Raw genomic sequence first — 16,109 nt, 5'->3', positions numbered from 1 at the left:
CAAACAACAAGCCATGCTCAGGCAGATTTCTTTATTTACTGTAATTTCCCGATAATTCAGTCATTAACTGTCTCACAAGCAAATACTCGTTAAGTATTTTTGTTCATTTATGTACTCTGCATAATTTGGCATAATATGACAATTCAATGATAATTTATTCATTAATAGTTTATTATTCACTATCGAGAAAAGACTTGCTCTCAGCGTAAGACAGTTGTACTTGATTTGTGTCTGATGACAGCAGTGATCACGTACTTACTCGTGGTCTCATGGTAGTCTCTGGTAGGGTCAGAGTTGCTCCCTAGTTTTTATCTAAAGGACACAGGAAAAGAAATAACGTCTTTCTTTCTTTCCTCTCCGATGTTCTGAACAGACAACCTCCTGATTGACTACCAGTTCACCTTCAGCCTCATCCAAGAAGACGATAATCACTACACTGCCATAAACTTCATGGCCTCACCCGAGCAGGTAACTGCCTCTCTCCAAGGTGGGAAAGAAATACAAAGTGGTCAAAACTCCTGCAACACTTTTCAGTTTACGGAACAACTTGGTGGCCGGATGAAGGCCACGAGGCGAAACGTGACGGTCTAATAAAGTTGTTCCATATACAACAATGCTTTGCTGGGGTTTCGATCACTTCAGGTAACTTCTTCAATAAGAGCTATAACTCATCTAACGGGAGCAGTGACATCTTCAATCATTTTTTAGAGGTGACATGAGGCACTTTTAGATCAGACTCCTAGACGATGCATTCAAACCAAGGAACATTCAGTTACCTTAAAATCAATCTGGCAATTTAGCATAGAAGCATTCTGCGTAACTTACATCAACAAACAACAATGTTTGTTCATTTTCTCTGTGCTTAGTTCCATTTCCAACATTGAGTTGTTCGTGGTACCGTTTATGTTTGATCAGTTTTTAAACAGCCCTTAACGGTATCGCATTCATGCGTTAAAACAGTCAAAGTACATTTGCACCACCAAAGGTCCCTCTCATGATGGGAAATAACCTACCCTGGAGCAGGAGCTAAAAAAGACTTGTAAAAAGAGAGCTCTATGAAGAACTGAGATTATTTTCAGTTCCTGCAGCGCAGACACACAAAAAATGTGAACCTCCTCCAGCAACTATTAAAAAGTTCCTTCACTCTTAAAGCGCCTATGAGTGCAGCACTGTATCACATTTCAAGTCTGACTGGCTTGGCTCAATAATTAAGATTGATCATTATAAAGTGACACTTGGAGTCTGAAAGTGGCCCAGAATTGGTTGAATTTCCAAAGCTCTTTACATCATGTCTGTCATCCAATGTTCAGCTCCTCTAATGTTTATTTAATTTGTGCTCTTCACCTAAAGGCAAACAAGAACTTGGACATGTCCATTAACGCATCCAACAACTTCAACCTCAATATCACGTGGTCGGTGGGATCAACAGGTAATCGTGTTTTATATTTACAGTTTGAAGGTTTATTGTAGAAATGTTGAAGTTTTATTGTTACTGTACATACAGGTAATTTCTTAACTCTCATGCATCGTTTGGAACATTTTTCTCCATTGTAACAAAGTCTCTCTCTACACAAAGTTTGAAATTCACAAAAAAAATCTATCAATAGAACACTGTGGGAACAAAGTATCCTCTTGAGTCATTAGGGACAAAAATGTCACTTCCAAAACACTGCTATAAAAACTTAAGATTAATATTTTTTTCTGCATAAATCTCTTAAACCACTTCAGGACTTTACAAAACTTCCAAAAATTCAATCAATTTGAGAATTTTAACTCTTTAAATGCCAGTTTGATTACTTAAGGTCACTGTTGTTTTTTATGAAAAAAATGTTATTTTCCATAAAATTAATGTTGGTGATCTGGGGAAATCTTTTCAAATCAGTCTCGGACATGACCGAGATTATCTAAAATATTGACTTGCATGCATTATTCTTTTTTGTGTAGCGTCAAATTTAAAATTCCCCCTTGAGCGGACAAAAATGTCCCATTGACTCCCATTATAACCAATAATTTTTTAATCTCACAGCCATGACACAATATAATCATTGTAAAAAGCTGGTTAGACTAGAACTGTAAAAGCTGTTCCAACCGAACCTGAACATAGGTGCACTACATCAACTCTATTGCATGTATCAAACGAGTATCAATGGTCAAGAACCAAAATTTGACATTTTTCTTTTTGCTTATAGTTCTTGATTTGAAGTCAAGAAATTGTTGGTTTTCTATTAAACAATGGTTTAAAATCATTTTGAAATGGCCCCAAGAGCTATATTTGGATCTTATATACATTTAATACAAAAAATAGCCTCTGCTTTTTTCACATTATAAGGTCACTAAAGCAGATATTTAGAATATCAGCATCCCATTCCTTCATCTCCACACACACGGACTCTGATTAGATTAGACTCTTTAATTATTCAGGTAAGATAAAGCACCTGCATCCACAGTGTTCAGTCAAATCTTGGAATAAGGTGTTGAAATGACCAGAATTACAAATGATCACAGACCCTTATTCTACCATTTACCTTCATTTCACTTGCTTTAGCTCTTTCTGTATGGTTTTAATTAAGTAAATGAGACAATAAGGCGCCCTCTTGTTAGTGCGTGTGCTGTGTCACTGTTGAGTGGCTATTATAGGCCCCCTGAGGAAAGACACCCAAGGACACTGCAGTCGTCCAGTGCCACTGTTCATCTCCCGCCCTCCCCTCCTTCCCAAGTCGTCTGCCACTGTCTCCGTCCCCACAACGCTGACATTTCGGAGCCGCTAAAACACGTTAACCTCCCGCGCGCCCCTCTCCGCCACCACCTTAACCTTTTCGGAGTACCGTCATTAATATTTGAAGTCGCCACCGCGCCCCCCCTCCCTCCGCAAAGATATTGCGCGTCTCCGAAGGAACGGGAGGCTCTTCGCAATCGACGAGAGCATGAAGCGCCTTTGGGTCGGGGGGGGGGGGGGGGGGGGGGTAGCGGGGGGTGATTTCAATTAAGATAAACGTGCTCACGTAGCCACACTCAAGCTGTCATTTTCGCTGCTTTTGTTTCAGAGCTGTGGGTTGGAATGTCAATGTTGAGGAGCCACTGACATGAGGAAGAATAAGAAATGGATTGGAACGTTGAGATAGACGGAAAATAGACGATATTTTTTATTTATTTATTTTTTTACTTTTGATTTCACGATGGGTATTAAATCTTGTATATAAAAACGACACGCTAACATTTACACTTCAGTTTTGACCGTGTTGAGGTTTATTTAAAGAAAAGCCCTCCCCCCCTCCATCCTGTCTCGAAGTCTTGTCATGAGCTGTGATAATTATTGTGCTTTTGGACTGACTACCATTTTACAATTATTCACCAAGAAATAATAAAATGCTGAACATAAATGGACACGAGGAAGCATTTATAATTAGCGGTGGGTGATCGGAAACAGACTTTTTAGTTGTTCTTGTGCGGTCTGCAGGACATTAAACGGTCAACCGCAGACAAATGCCGTTGATATGTATTCAGATGTGATGACATGACTCAATCGTGACCTATGTTCAGCAGCGTTTCCGTCCCTCTCTCTCAGGCTGCCCCTTTTCTCCCATTTACCAATAAAATGCCGCCGGTGTGTGTTATTACACAATAAAGCTGCACAGTGTTTCAGTTCAACAATGAAGGTAGTTTAATGCAGTTTAAACTTAATAATCGTTGCTTATATAAGCTTTCCTCTTGTTCCAAATGGCTCGGTGATGAGCCCATTAATGCATGCGTAATAACAGCTCTGTGTAAAGGTGCTCTTTCTGACGGGGCTATTGTGCTTTCTTTTTTTTCTTTTTCAGCTGGAACCATCTCCGGAGAGGAGGTGCCCATTGTGTCTAAGACAAACATCAAGGAGTACAAAGACAGTTTCTCCTGTGAGAAGTTCACATTCAGAAGCAACCCCAACATTACCTTTTACGTCTACGTCAGTAACTTTTCATGGCCCATCAAAATCCAGGTAAGCACCGCGGCTCGTCACCTCGTACTGACTCGCGTTAGCGGTAGACGGATAAGACGCTGAACTGCACCGCCCGTTACGCGCCCCGTGTCGTCCTCGGTCACACGTTGCTAACACGATGTGCAGCGTGTGCACAATAATCTATAAAGATCACATTTATGATGAAGGGGCCTCAGCCTGACACGCATAAAGAGAGAGCGGGAGCAGCCATCTTTGCAGATGCACCGTTGTTCCTCAGGGTGATTTCAAGTGCACTTTATTGTAATTACAGATTTAATGAGCGATAGTTAGCGTGCATAGGTAGGTGCACAGCTGTTTTTTTTTTTGTGTGTCTTTGTTTTTTTTAATCATGCAAAAGCAAAGCAGAATTTAACGTTTCTAAACCTCTCTCTTGGAGCATACAGTCCCCCCCCAAAAAATTGATTAGTTGTTTTAGGGTTTATGAACGCGACAACGATGATGTCGTCTCTAGAAGGCAATAAAATTAGACGAGGCTCGGGGGCCGCTGTAGCGCTAATGTGAGTGATTGCGACAAAATGACAGACGGAGACTGGTGATTAGTGATTAGTTGTAAGGAAAACAGTGAAGTTGAGGAAGAAAACCAGGCCAATACACTGAGGAGGCGCTTCTTGAACCGTGATTTTTCTAATTAGACCAGCTGGAGAACGACTAACGGGATTTAGCTAACAAAATATCACTTCATTTCCATTCAATTGCGCATGAGTGTCTGTGTAAGGCGCTGTACAAAACCATAGACTCATCCCCTGGCTCTGCACCAACTTTAATACTGCTTATTTAAGCAAATGCTTCTACTAAGAAATCCGACACCATGTGATAACAGTTTTCATTCCTAATAATATGATAAACAACACCCATTTTGCTAATTAGTCCTCTCCCAAATATCGATTTTTCTACTCTGTCCCACCCTTTCACAGGGCAGATGAGTGGACCACCTTGGCGTAATAATAGCTTTGGGGTCAGTCCATCTGTGGAGGTGCCTCAGTAATAGTTTTCTATTAGATTTCCCAGCCAACAGTCACTTATTTATTATGGACTGAGCTGTTAAAGCAAATAGCTTTTGTAACAGGATAAGGTCTCTCTCTATTCTTGCTTGCCGTTATGATGCAGAGAGTGTCGGACCGGATAGAGATAAGGCCGAATTTGCACTTATGAGCTATTGTATTTAAGGTTCGAAGCATTTAAATGTAGATCAAGATAGCAGAGAGCTGAGATTATCTCTGTGACGTCGCCACATGTCGGTGTAATAGCTACCCGACAGGCTGCTCCGCGTAATAAAAGTCTGCTTGCGACAGGAGAATGTTCTCAAATGACGCAATTGATCGGCCCGAGGTGGATGAATTGAAATTAAATTAACCCTACGCGTATTGCTTTGACCTCATATCATGTGAAAAGCAGGTTTGCAAGGACTACATAGAACTGGCCCATTCATTAAATTAAAGGCAGCAAAACATCTGTGCAAAGCGTGCTTTGGAGGTCGTGTTTGCCATGTCACTGAGCATCTCATTTCAGATCAGTGATTCTCATTTTCTAGTTAATAAGGTTTGAAAATATCAAAGAGGGCAAAAGTTTGCAAAGGTGATAGAGTTGTCAATAAGGAACGCTGGTCCAGTGAAAAATCTTTTCAACTGTATAATCTAAAAGCACATTCCTCTCCTGATTTTTGAGAAAAGCCAACTATTCGGTTGCCTGTAGCTTTTCAACTAGGAATGCAATTTAGGAATAGCTTTCTATTTGTTTTGTCACAAGCGGAAAGCTAAATCAAAATATAATTCTATTTCAAATTTACCATTCAAAGCAACAAATGTGATGCAAATAATCCACCTCTGAAAGCACAAATTGTGTGTTTTGGCCCAACTCCTATGTTTTGCCAATCAGAGGCTTAGCACTGCTGCAGATGACGTTTCTGTGTAAATCAAAGCATCCGTCGTAGATAATGACTCGTCACTCTGATGTGCTCTATTATAGGCGATTTAGTTGCCATGACTGTGTGTAGTCTGTCTTTAAATGAAGATGAAACGTAGTTCTGAGCCATTATTCACCGGCCGTGTCGCCTTTCAGACATAAATACAAAATTACACAGAATTACAAGTGTTAATTTTTTTTGGTTTACTAGAATGTATAGAACTGTGTAAAAGGCTGTCAATTACGAATGCTCTCAAATATCAAATCTCATAGGTACACTTGCCCAAATTCAGATCATTTGTAAGATTGTAGACGAAGTAGTCAGCCAAGGAAACTTGAAAAACCCTTTGAAATCTGAAGATGTCCTGCAGTGCCATCAGCTCAGAACTGCCAGAAACCAGTAGGACTCGGCTACACCCATGTACTGTCAGGAGAAGTCTGGCCAGATGTGGTCTTCATGGAAGAGCTGCAGCCACAAAGCCAAACCTCCGACATGGAAACAAGGCCAAGCTTCTCAACTATGCACGAAAACATAGGAACTAGGATGCAGGAACATGACAGCAGGTGCTCCGAGACAAACTTTGGAATATTTGGTTGTAGCAGAAGGCAGGAGGAACGGCTGGAGAGAGGTACAATAATGAGTGTATGCAGGCAGCAGCACGGTGGAAGGTTCCTTGAAGGTTTTTTGGCTGCATTTCTGCAAATGGAGTTGGAGATTTGGTCAGAGTTAAGGGTGTCCTCAATGCTGAGACAAACAGGCAGGTACTTATCCATCATGTCATATCATCAGGGAGGCGCCAACCCCAAACATACAGCCATTGTCATTAAGAACTATCTTCAGCCTAAAGAAGAACAAGAAGTTCTGGACCTAATGGTATGTTCCACCACAGAGCCCTGATCTCAACATCATGGGGTCAGTCTGGGATTACATGAAGAGTCATAAGGATTTGACGAAGCCTACATCCACAGAAGATCTGGGCTTAGTTCACCAGGATGTTTGGAACAACCAACAAGCCAAGTTGCTTCAAAAACAAGTGAACCTAGAAGAGTTGATGCTGTTTTGAAGGCAAGGGATGGTCACACCGATGAATTATTAATTGATGAAAATAAACAACTAAACACATCCATTTTTGAAAGCATTCTTAGTTCACAGCATTTTTTTATAGCATCAATACAGTAGGATACCCGTGGGTCGACACATAACTTCACTCCAGATCTGTCCGGATGATCGAATTAATTCTGTCGCCTCCCGGCACAAACTCTCCGCGTTGCTTCTGTCTTGCTGCGCCACATTCAAACAGACAGCTTTAGTAGAAAGACCTCCAGAGATTTCTCGTCTGTGACCTTTCAGAGGGCTCGCTCTGTTCTTAATGTCTACTTGACCTGCCGACACCACATCGCGTTAACCCCTTCGCAGTGTCACGCAGCGGCTGGGAGAGCTCAGTCAGAGTTCACGAGAATTTCTCTTGGGTCGAGTTGAACGTTTTGATCCTTTGTAGATGTTTATTTTTATTTTATTTATTTCAGCTAAGAAAAATTAGAGGATTAGCTGTACTGAGAGTTTTTCACATGTGAAAATCCAAACCAATGTCTGAACCTAGGTTAATCTTCTTATACATTTGATCCGGTTAGTTTTGGTTTCTTGCGAGCACACTAAAGAGCATTGCACTACATATCTACGTACTGTGGACTGTGTCTCCCGATACTTGACATTGTGTCTGTGAGGATTCTCAATCATCAAAGTTATGGTAAAGCAAACAAAAGGCTCATTTGAAGTTTCTTGGTTCATCTAAGTGGCTTCTTCAGTCAGAGCTGGAGGATCTCTGGAAGGCACTCACCTTAATGTGAAATGCCTTCAAGAAACCTCAAACAAGTCCTTTGTTTTACTTTACATTGATTGGTTTGTGGATGAGTGCACGTCTGACGAAAGTACCTGGAAAGTGTTGGTATTTTTAGGATTTTTTTCCATTTCAAAGTCACTGGACTGCCTCACTTTTCCTTTTTTTCTGGTTTTGTCGATAGCCTGATGTTGAACAAAAGTCTGAACCGTCCAACAAAGCTTTTCACTAGAAACGTACCGTAGCACGGTTCAATATTATCTGGACCACCTCTATTCCTTGGCAGATTGATCCAGACTGGACCATAAATATAATTTTGGGTCATACAAAAACCAAATAAAAGCCTTTGTGCCTTTGTTCATATAATTTTGCACCATGACATTGTCACATTCACCAATCGTTCTATACATCTAACTGTCTTCTTTCCCTCAAACAGATCGCCTTCTCCCAACACAACAGTATCATGGACCTCGTCCAGTTCTTCGTGACGTTCTTCAGGTATGTGTACACAACCTAAACACACGAAACGTTCTAAAAGTGTTCTTCAGTCACGAAACGTTGTCCTTTACCACTTCACTCCCCCACTCTTGCCTCTCAGGGCTTATTGAGTTACTTCTGGTAACCAAGTGCATGCAAATGCGTCTTCAAGGCGGTGATTTTCCCTTTTCGAGTGGCAAATGAACTGCCAGTTGCAATTTAAATAGGTGCACATTTCTCTGCGAGTGCCATGTAAAGAGGAGGCGTGGGCGATCAAGATATGAGGGGCTCTTAATGATTTTTTTTTTCATCCTGAGAGCTGTGATGGAAGTCTTTCATCACTGAAATTTTCAAAACGAGTCAATTGGGCCGTTTCAAAAGCGCATCGATGTCTGAATGAATTAAGAGGATGTGAGTGTGATTGCAAAATTTATGCTTTAAGTTGCACATTGGGAATATTTGAAAAGCTTTAACGGGAGTTTCCTATCAGTGCCCTGCATGTTTTAGTCATACCTGTTGTGTTGTGGTGAGCATCTTTGATCGCTGACAAGATGCAGGCAATATGAGGGGTCAGGGGGGTGGACAGTAATTTATATACTTAAACACTGATAGTCACTGTGGGTTTTCTTTTTTAGCGCATTCGTTTTCTTTCAGTGTGTGCTGCCCTGAGTGGCTGACGGACTAACGTATTATCCATGTAGGTGTCACGAAGGGAATAGAAGACAGTCTTTGCCCGAGGCACCTGCCCATCATTGCACCATCCACAATAACTTACCCGAAAAGCTCACTTATCTTCTGGCTCCAGCTGATCAGGTTACAGCTGAATAGCCAAATTCAGGAATCCCTGCAAGGAAAGGAAAGCGGAGAAGGACAGAGCTTGTTTTATCTAAAATGTGTCTGACAGCTGCTTACATCACATGCACGGGAAGCCATTTGGCACACACAGAGAAGCTGCAGTTTGGGTGTTTTCTCTTGGAAATGGTTGTTTGAGTAGTAATTACAGAACAATAAGTAAATTATTTTTTCAAATTGAAATAACTATTGAATTCTCTAAATCCAAATCAGCCCCAGCTTTCCGTAACGCGGCATATAGCTTGTGATATATGCCTGCCTAATTTGTGCATCTATTTCCATTAGTATGCACCTATTTTCCAATCAGTTTGTTTTAATTCTCTCGAACCTTTGTCTGTATCCTTGTTGTCCAGTCCTCACTGACCCATAAACCCAGGAAAAAGAGATGCAATCACAAGCACTTGTGTGTGTGTGTGTGTGTGTGCATGTGGGAGATTTGGGGGGGTGAACCTGCAGGAAACATAATCAGCCTGATGACAAAATGTCAAATCACCCCACAGGGTTTCTGAAACCTCCTTGTATGAGAGATAGAGGGTCTAGAAATGACAGCAGGACTTTTCTCCCACTGTTGTTTTATCTTCAAATATCGGTTCACCTTTTTTCACTCCAAGAGTGTTTTTCCTCCAGTTCCTCAGTGACTTCATAAACAATATACACCGATCAGGCATAACATTATGACCACCTTCCTGATATTGTGCAGGTCTCCCTTGTGGTGACTCCTCTGTGGATCATCCCACAGATACTTGATCAGTTTGGGATCTAGTGAATTTGGAGGCCAGGTCAACACCTTGTGCTGTTCTTCATGTTTTTTTGAGTTGTTCCTAAACGTCAAGGAGTTGGCCATCAAGGAGTGTCATTGCTATGGGGTGGGGGTGCCTGGTCTGGTCTGGTCTAGGTGGGTGCTACATGTCTAAGTAACATCCACACCAATGAATGTCAGGTCCAAAAGTTTCCCAGCAGAACACTGAATTGTCACAAGATGGTCAATGTTATTTATTTCTCCTGTCTCCGGTCATAATGTTGTCTCTGTACTTCCATAGTTCAGCCCTAGCTGTTATTTAGAGCCAGTTGTTGAATTAGACTTTTTAAGAAACTGTGTAACTGACAACATACTGAACTTTTAAAATATATATTTACTTAAAACACATTAGAAAGTGCTAGCAGATCTCCTTTATTATTTTTAAGGTGCAGCTTCTCGGGCCATGTTTACACGTGCAGTCTAAAACGAAGTCTGTAGAAAGCAGGTAAAGATATGTATTGATTGTTTTCCCTAGCTGTAACTGTAGCCCTGTGGTTGCAGAAAGAAGAATGTTAATCGAAGGAAATCAGCAGAGCAGAGTTTAGGTTAAACTTTGGATGGCGTTTTGTTATCTTCTATTAAAAACATAATAATAATGTTTTAAGGACAACAGGAAATTAAGCTTCCTGTGAGTTTTCAAAGTCAATCCCAATTTATTTTTATCCTCCGCTACCTTAAGGAGGGAGAACATGTACGATTGCGTAACTCTCTTTAAGAACAGAAGTAAAAGCAAAGGGGATTTAAGCTTCTCTAGTGTTTCAAATATAGATGATGAAAAAGCCAAACATCTGTCTAGAAGGTTTTTTTTTTCTTTCTCCAAATCTCGTTCAAGCCTCCACAACCCTTCCACCGCACTCCCTGTTATCTTCAAAGGTGTCTTAAGATGTTGCAAGTACTTCTAAAAGACTGAAACGGCTTCCCACCATGTGCACCCGTAAAATAAATTCCTTATGTGATATTTGAAGTTTCTCGTCAGTCAACGCTTAAATCCTTTTTTTTTTTCTTTTTTTTCTCTCACTTTATCGCCTTCTTCAAACATCCTGGCCAATGGATCTAGCAGGTGTGACAGTCTAAAGTTTACATGTCAAACAAATTGTCTCACGATATCAGAGCTGGTGTCTGGTGAAATGTCCTTATTGGATCGTTACAGAAATGTGGCACGTCACTTAATACGAGGGCTTCTGTTGTACAAACAAAGGAGGTTAATTGAAGAGCAATATTCGTCCTGAATTGGCAATACTTGACCTTTTAATTTATGTGTTATGTGTTTTTTCATAATGCACTGCATGCAAAGCTGTCTTAAAGCCACAGTGAAGAACAGTTGGGTTGTTTGCATAGACTGTATATAAATATGGACAAAGCGTCGCCACTTCCTTGCATTGGCCAATCTGACGCTATTTTCCTGGGGATACGGGCGCCGCCATCTTGCGGAGCCAGAGTCTGATCAGTACGGTCCGAGGGTGGAGCCGCAATATCAATCCCCCACCCACACTCCAGATTCACTCACGTTTTCATTTAATTAATACTACGCTCTGCTCTACCTCAACCAGTTACAAGGAAATGTTTGATTATACTTAGTTTTTTTTTTATTACAACTCTCACGGTCCCACAGGACGCTTTACGGAGCGGTTGACATGGCAACTGGTAGTTGTCATTATGTCACATCCCGTTTCTATAGCGTCAAATAACGAACTAAAACAAAACTTATCTAAAAAATTGACACTTCAGATCAGTATTATATTAACCACCTAAGATGACAGAAACCACCCTTGAAAAAAAGCTTATTTAACATGTATTGTAGTGTTTTAATTTGGACCAAGCCCCGCCCACTAACACGGAGGAGGTGGAGCTTATGACCTATACTGCAGCCAGCCACCAGGGGGAGCTCTACTTGCTTTGGCTTCACTTGTGAAGAGCAGTTCCACCGTCCATCTTCACACAGTCTATGGTTGTCACCCAAATTGTGTTGGCGTATGCATACCGTCCACATTCCCTCAGTCCCATCTTTTCTTTCGGTGCTCTCCAACGAGGAAAAAAAAGCCACATCAATGATAATCTGTTTGACTAGAAATCCTTCCTCTGAGTGCACTTCCTGTTTTTTTTTTTGTCTACAGCGTTTATTTTTTTGGATGCTTACTTGGTTCTGTTTTCATTGCTTCTGGGAGGCAGAGACTGCAAATTCATAGAACCACGGTTGCATTCATAACTTTTGGTTCCCCGCTTTTATCTCCGTCATATCCCTATTATTTTCAGCCTCATTTGCAGTGGTGACTGTGGCAAACAATCATTATGACCTAGAAAGGCGTTGTTAATGATGCACCAGCTCTGGCACTATAGCTTAAATAAACTACTATAACAAACCTCTCATTGACCAAAAGAAAAAAAACGTTTCCACCCCCCGATAAGCTCTTAAAAAGTGCCCAGCGTCTCTTTAGCACATAATCATCTTTACATTCTCATCTGTCACGTGGATAATGAAGTGGAAGCTTACTATCAGTCATATTTTTCTATCCCTGTAGTGGTTGGACCTTGCAGAATTTCCCCTCGACTAATGATTTTGCTGTTGGGTTATTAATTGAAGTAATCGGCCAAAGTATTCAGTCTGCTGAAGAGATGAACGTAATACCTCCTCAAATCTTTTTTTTTTTTGTGTGTGTGTGTGTTTTGAAGTTCGAAGGAAACTTTAAGGATTTATGTCTGTCTTGTTTCGGACGCTAATAATGTGACGTTAAATGGCACCGTGCACTTCGTTATGTAGGACTGCAAAACTAAAAAAGCACCGCTCTTGAAACGAGCGGGTGATCAAGATTGAAAAAACATTAATTGGCCGCAAGTTTATTTCAGTAACCGCTTCACAGAGAAGTCTTTAAATACCTGATGATTTCCATTTTTTCTTTCCCCTCTTCTATCACAGTTGCTTTCTGTCACTGCTCCTGGTAGCAGCAGTGGTGTGGAAGATCAAACAGACCTGCTGGGCGTCACGACGGAGAGAAGTAAGTCCATAAAACGCGTTCTGTTGACACGTGATTGTGACAATATGCAATTATCCTTCCAACTGCCTCCGTAGAAAGAGTGAATGTAAATGTGCTGCCTATGGTGCCCCTTGTTGTTTTTTCCTGACATGCTGTTCAGGCAACAATTACGGCGTGTCACAGTGTAAGAGCCGGGTCTATAATACGTAGCTCGCAATCTGTGTCTAGCTGTATGATATTTGTTTAGGCTGGGTTTGATTGAGCGAGGATTGAAGCTCCATGATGTAAACAGAAAAACATAGAGAGGGAGAGAAGAAGCCATCAGTTCACATCCTCCGTCTGAGCGGCTGTGTGGGGAAAGGAGATGAGTAGTGTAGTGTTTATGCTTCTGTGTCAGGACTTATCCATCTATCCATCTATCCATCTGACCCTGTTGTTAAACATTCATTAGCTTTGTCTAAAATGAGAGCCGCTCAGTTCAGTCGCTGTTGTTTGAAGCTCAGTTACTGGCATAATTACAGAATGATGGTGACACACCAAGGCATGGATATCGATGCTTACAACAGTGCAGGCTCTGTGAAGATCCATTGCAGAAGTATAAACCTAGCTTTACCTTGCTTTCGGAGGAGAAGGGTTGGATAATGTCAAAAATCAAATGCGGGACTTTTAGTCAGGAGACGAGAGTTTGAGTTGGATTACTTCTTTTCTTTTTAGTCGCTGTTTAGTTATGTTTAGGCGACTGAATGACTTGGTAAGGTTTAGACCGTGGTTTGGATCAAAAGAGACATTCCCAACAAGCAAATGCAAATCTGATCAGAACATACGCATCCACCAGTTTCTCGGCTACCATGACAACAAACCCCAACTACGGACAGAACATTTTACTACAGCAACTGATTCACATGACTGTAGGAAGGTGAATAGCTATTTAAACAGCTGTCATATCAATCAGCGCCATCACATGGCATACCCACTGGATAACAGTAGGAATGTCATGTGATTGCTCACTAAGAATTTGAGTTATTTATAAGCTTTCATGTCACCGTTCAACAAAAGTGTCGTCGGTTATTGGTAAATGCTAATGCTAAATAGCCAGAAATGAACATGTTTAGAAATAAATATGATAATAAAGGTAAATTATGGATTTAAGTTTAGTGTACACTTGGGGAAATAAAAGTACGAAAGAAGCAAGTGGAGAATGACTTAAGGAAAAGTGGATATTAATGATTAATATTCAGTGCTGGTATGAAAGACAGGGTTGAAAAAGACGGGGATGAAAAGTGCTGGAAGATGAGAAGATTGGCAGTCAAAATTATGAAAGGGGGGGTAAGAGAGATACTGTGCAGGAAATTGAGGAAGAGAGCAAAATGTATGCAAATTCACCTCACTGCCCTTAACCCAAACCACACTGGGTGAGTTCTGCAAGACCAGCCATCATTTCCATCTTTTCAGAGCGAATCCCGTATTCTCCTAGATGCAATTGGACGCTCAATAGCAGAAAGTTTAATTTGGTGCACCTCCAGCCTTGTGACCCACAGTCTACTAATAAAGCTCTCACAATTTATTTCCCCTTTAGGGATGACATTGATAATCATAGGATCTGAATTTTATATCCTCTAATTGATATATGAAAATAAACAAGAATGATAGCCGCCGTGACTCCGGATCGAGCCTATCCAAAGAATTAAAGTCAATAAAAATTAATGCAAGCAGATGGGCTCTCGCCATTAATATTCTGCTCACTTTGTCCGTCTCCTCTCCCCATAAATATCATCTGTTTGTGGCTCTCCTTTAGCTGTCAGATGAAAACAAATGCACGGTTAAATAAAAGCCTGGTTTCGTTGGATTAAAAAGTTTTCGCTGAAGAGAACGGCGTTGTTTTATGTGTCTGCGTCGTGACTTTGGCTTCACGCGTTAAGTTATTATTTATTGATCTCCGTCCTGATGTTAGTTAGACCTGCACAAAGCTTTAGATTATAACTCCAACCTTGGAAGTTTCCATATGCAAATGCATATGGAAACTTCCAGTAGTAAAGGTAAATAAAGACACTGATGATTGAGGAAAAACCTAACTTACCCACAGACGGCTCCTCACACATTAACATGACCCCATCGTCAACTAACACAAAATCACACACTGTGAACTCATATAAAATACCTTAATTTGTCAATTCTTGATTAAAATAATTTATTATTTAGTCAGTTAAAAGCTACAAGGACATAATATTTTAAAAGGCTGTCACTACTAATGAACAGACATGGACGAGACACCCCTGTTGAGTATAGGAAGTCTTTAATGTGACTCAGGACGCACTGCGTTTACACTAGCAAAGGAATGCGGACCTATGTGAGCCAGATTAGATCCAAATCCAAATATGGTCAGAGATCAGTTCAGATTCAGATTAAAGTAATACAGTGCAAATGTAAACAGGAATTGCAAAGATCTGAGAGAGGTCTGAACGGGCCCTGTGAGTGGGACCGAACAATTAGATGACACATTGGTTCAGGGAGGTCTCGTAACTCAGCTCAAGTCGAAATTAGGTTTCTATAGTCACTGTGCCTTATTATCTGTACGTATAGATGTATGCGACGCATGTACAGAATTTCCCGGAACTCAGTTCATTTACAGCTCCTGTAGCTGTAGCCTTGACGTGACCAATGGCACTTACTCATCCCGCTAGAGCACTTGAACAAATCCTATGCTAATTAATGTTCTGGATGCAGTTATCCAAGAAACAACTCAAGTAGACTTGTGTGTGTTCACACTGTTGAAGAAAATAAGTAATTTTCAATGTAAGCTACTGATATGAAGCTTCAGTGCTCCAATGATGTGGAGGCCAGTCTACCAATCATACTGTATGTATTCGTTTCACAGGCTCATTTTTAAACAGATTCATTACACTCATATCATCGCTATCTGTGACTTATCCCATAGATTTCTACAATTTCTACGATATAGTGTCACCACCTTAAATGCTCTCCCTGAATTCTCTCCTTTCTGCTGCACACTTGTCGCCATGTTTCTTTCGGCTCATTTAGTAACAGAACAGTTTTTTTCTTCCCCTCTTTGAAACATGATCCAATCCTTAAGCGAACTTTACATTCTGCGCTGTGCTCATATTTCTGCATTTGAATCTATCCTGCGCCCCAAAAAGCCGCCGGCATTCTGTTGGGATTTGTTATGAACTTTTCTCTGCTCTAAAGGTGAAGCGCTTACAGGTTCGATCGGGGTGAATTCTCAAAAATTTGCTTCAAGAGAACCGCCCCCGACT

General features: G+C 40.9%; 1 protein-coding gene across 1 annotated transcript in view; it reads left to right on the top strand.

Moving 5' to 3' along the window:
* Positions 1-16,109, top strand: part of atrnl1b (attractin-like 1b) — a 75,191-nt gene that overhangs the window by 38,120 nt on the left and 20,962 nt on the right. Inside the window, exons 22-26 of the mRNA XM_084567040.1 lie at positions 374-468; positions 1,351-1,429; positions 3,819-3,976; positions 8,174-8,235; positions 12,780-12,858. Coding sequence (XP_084423166.1) covers positions 374-468; positions 1,351-1,429; positions 3,819-3,976; positions 8,174-8,235; positions 12,780-12,858 — 473 coding nt within the window. The remainder of the gene's footprint in view (positions 1-373; positions 469-1,350; positions 1,430-3,818; positions 3,977-8,173; positions 8,236-12,779; positions 12,859-16,109) is intronic.

This window comes from Chelon labrosus, assembly GCF_963514085.1.
Source record: "Chelon labrosus genome assembly, chromosome: 19".
NCBI classification, from domain to species: Eukaryota; Metazoa; Chordata; class Actinopteri; order Mugiliformes; family Mugilidae; genus Chelon; species Chelon labrosus.
The sequence above is the reverse complement of the archived record's forward strand: the minus strand, read 5'-3'. Positions and strand labels throughout refer to the sequence as shown.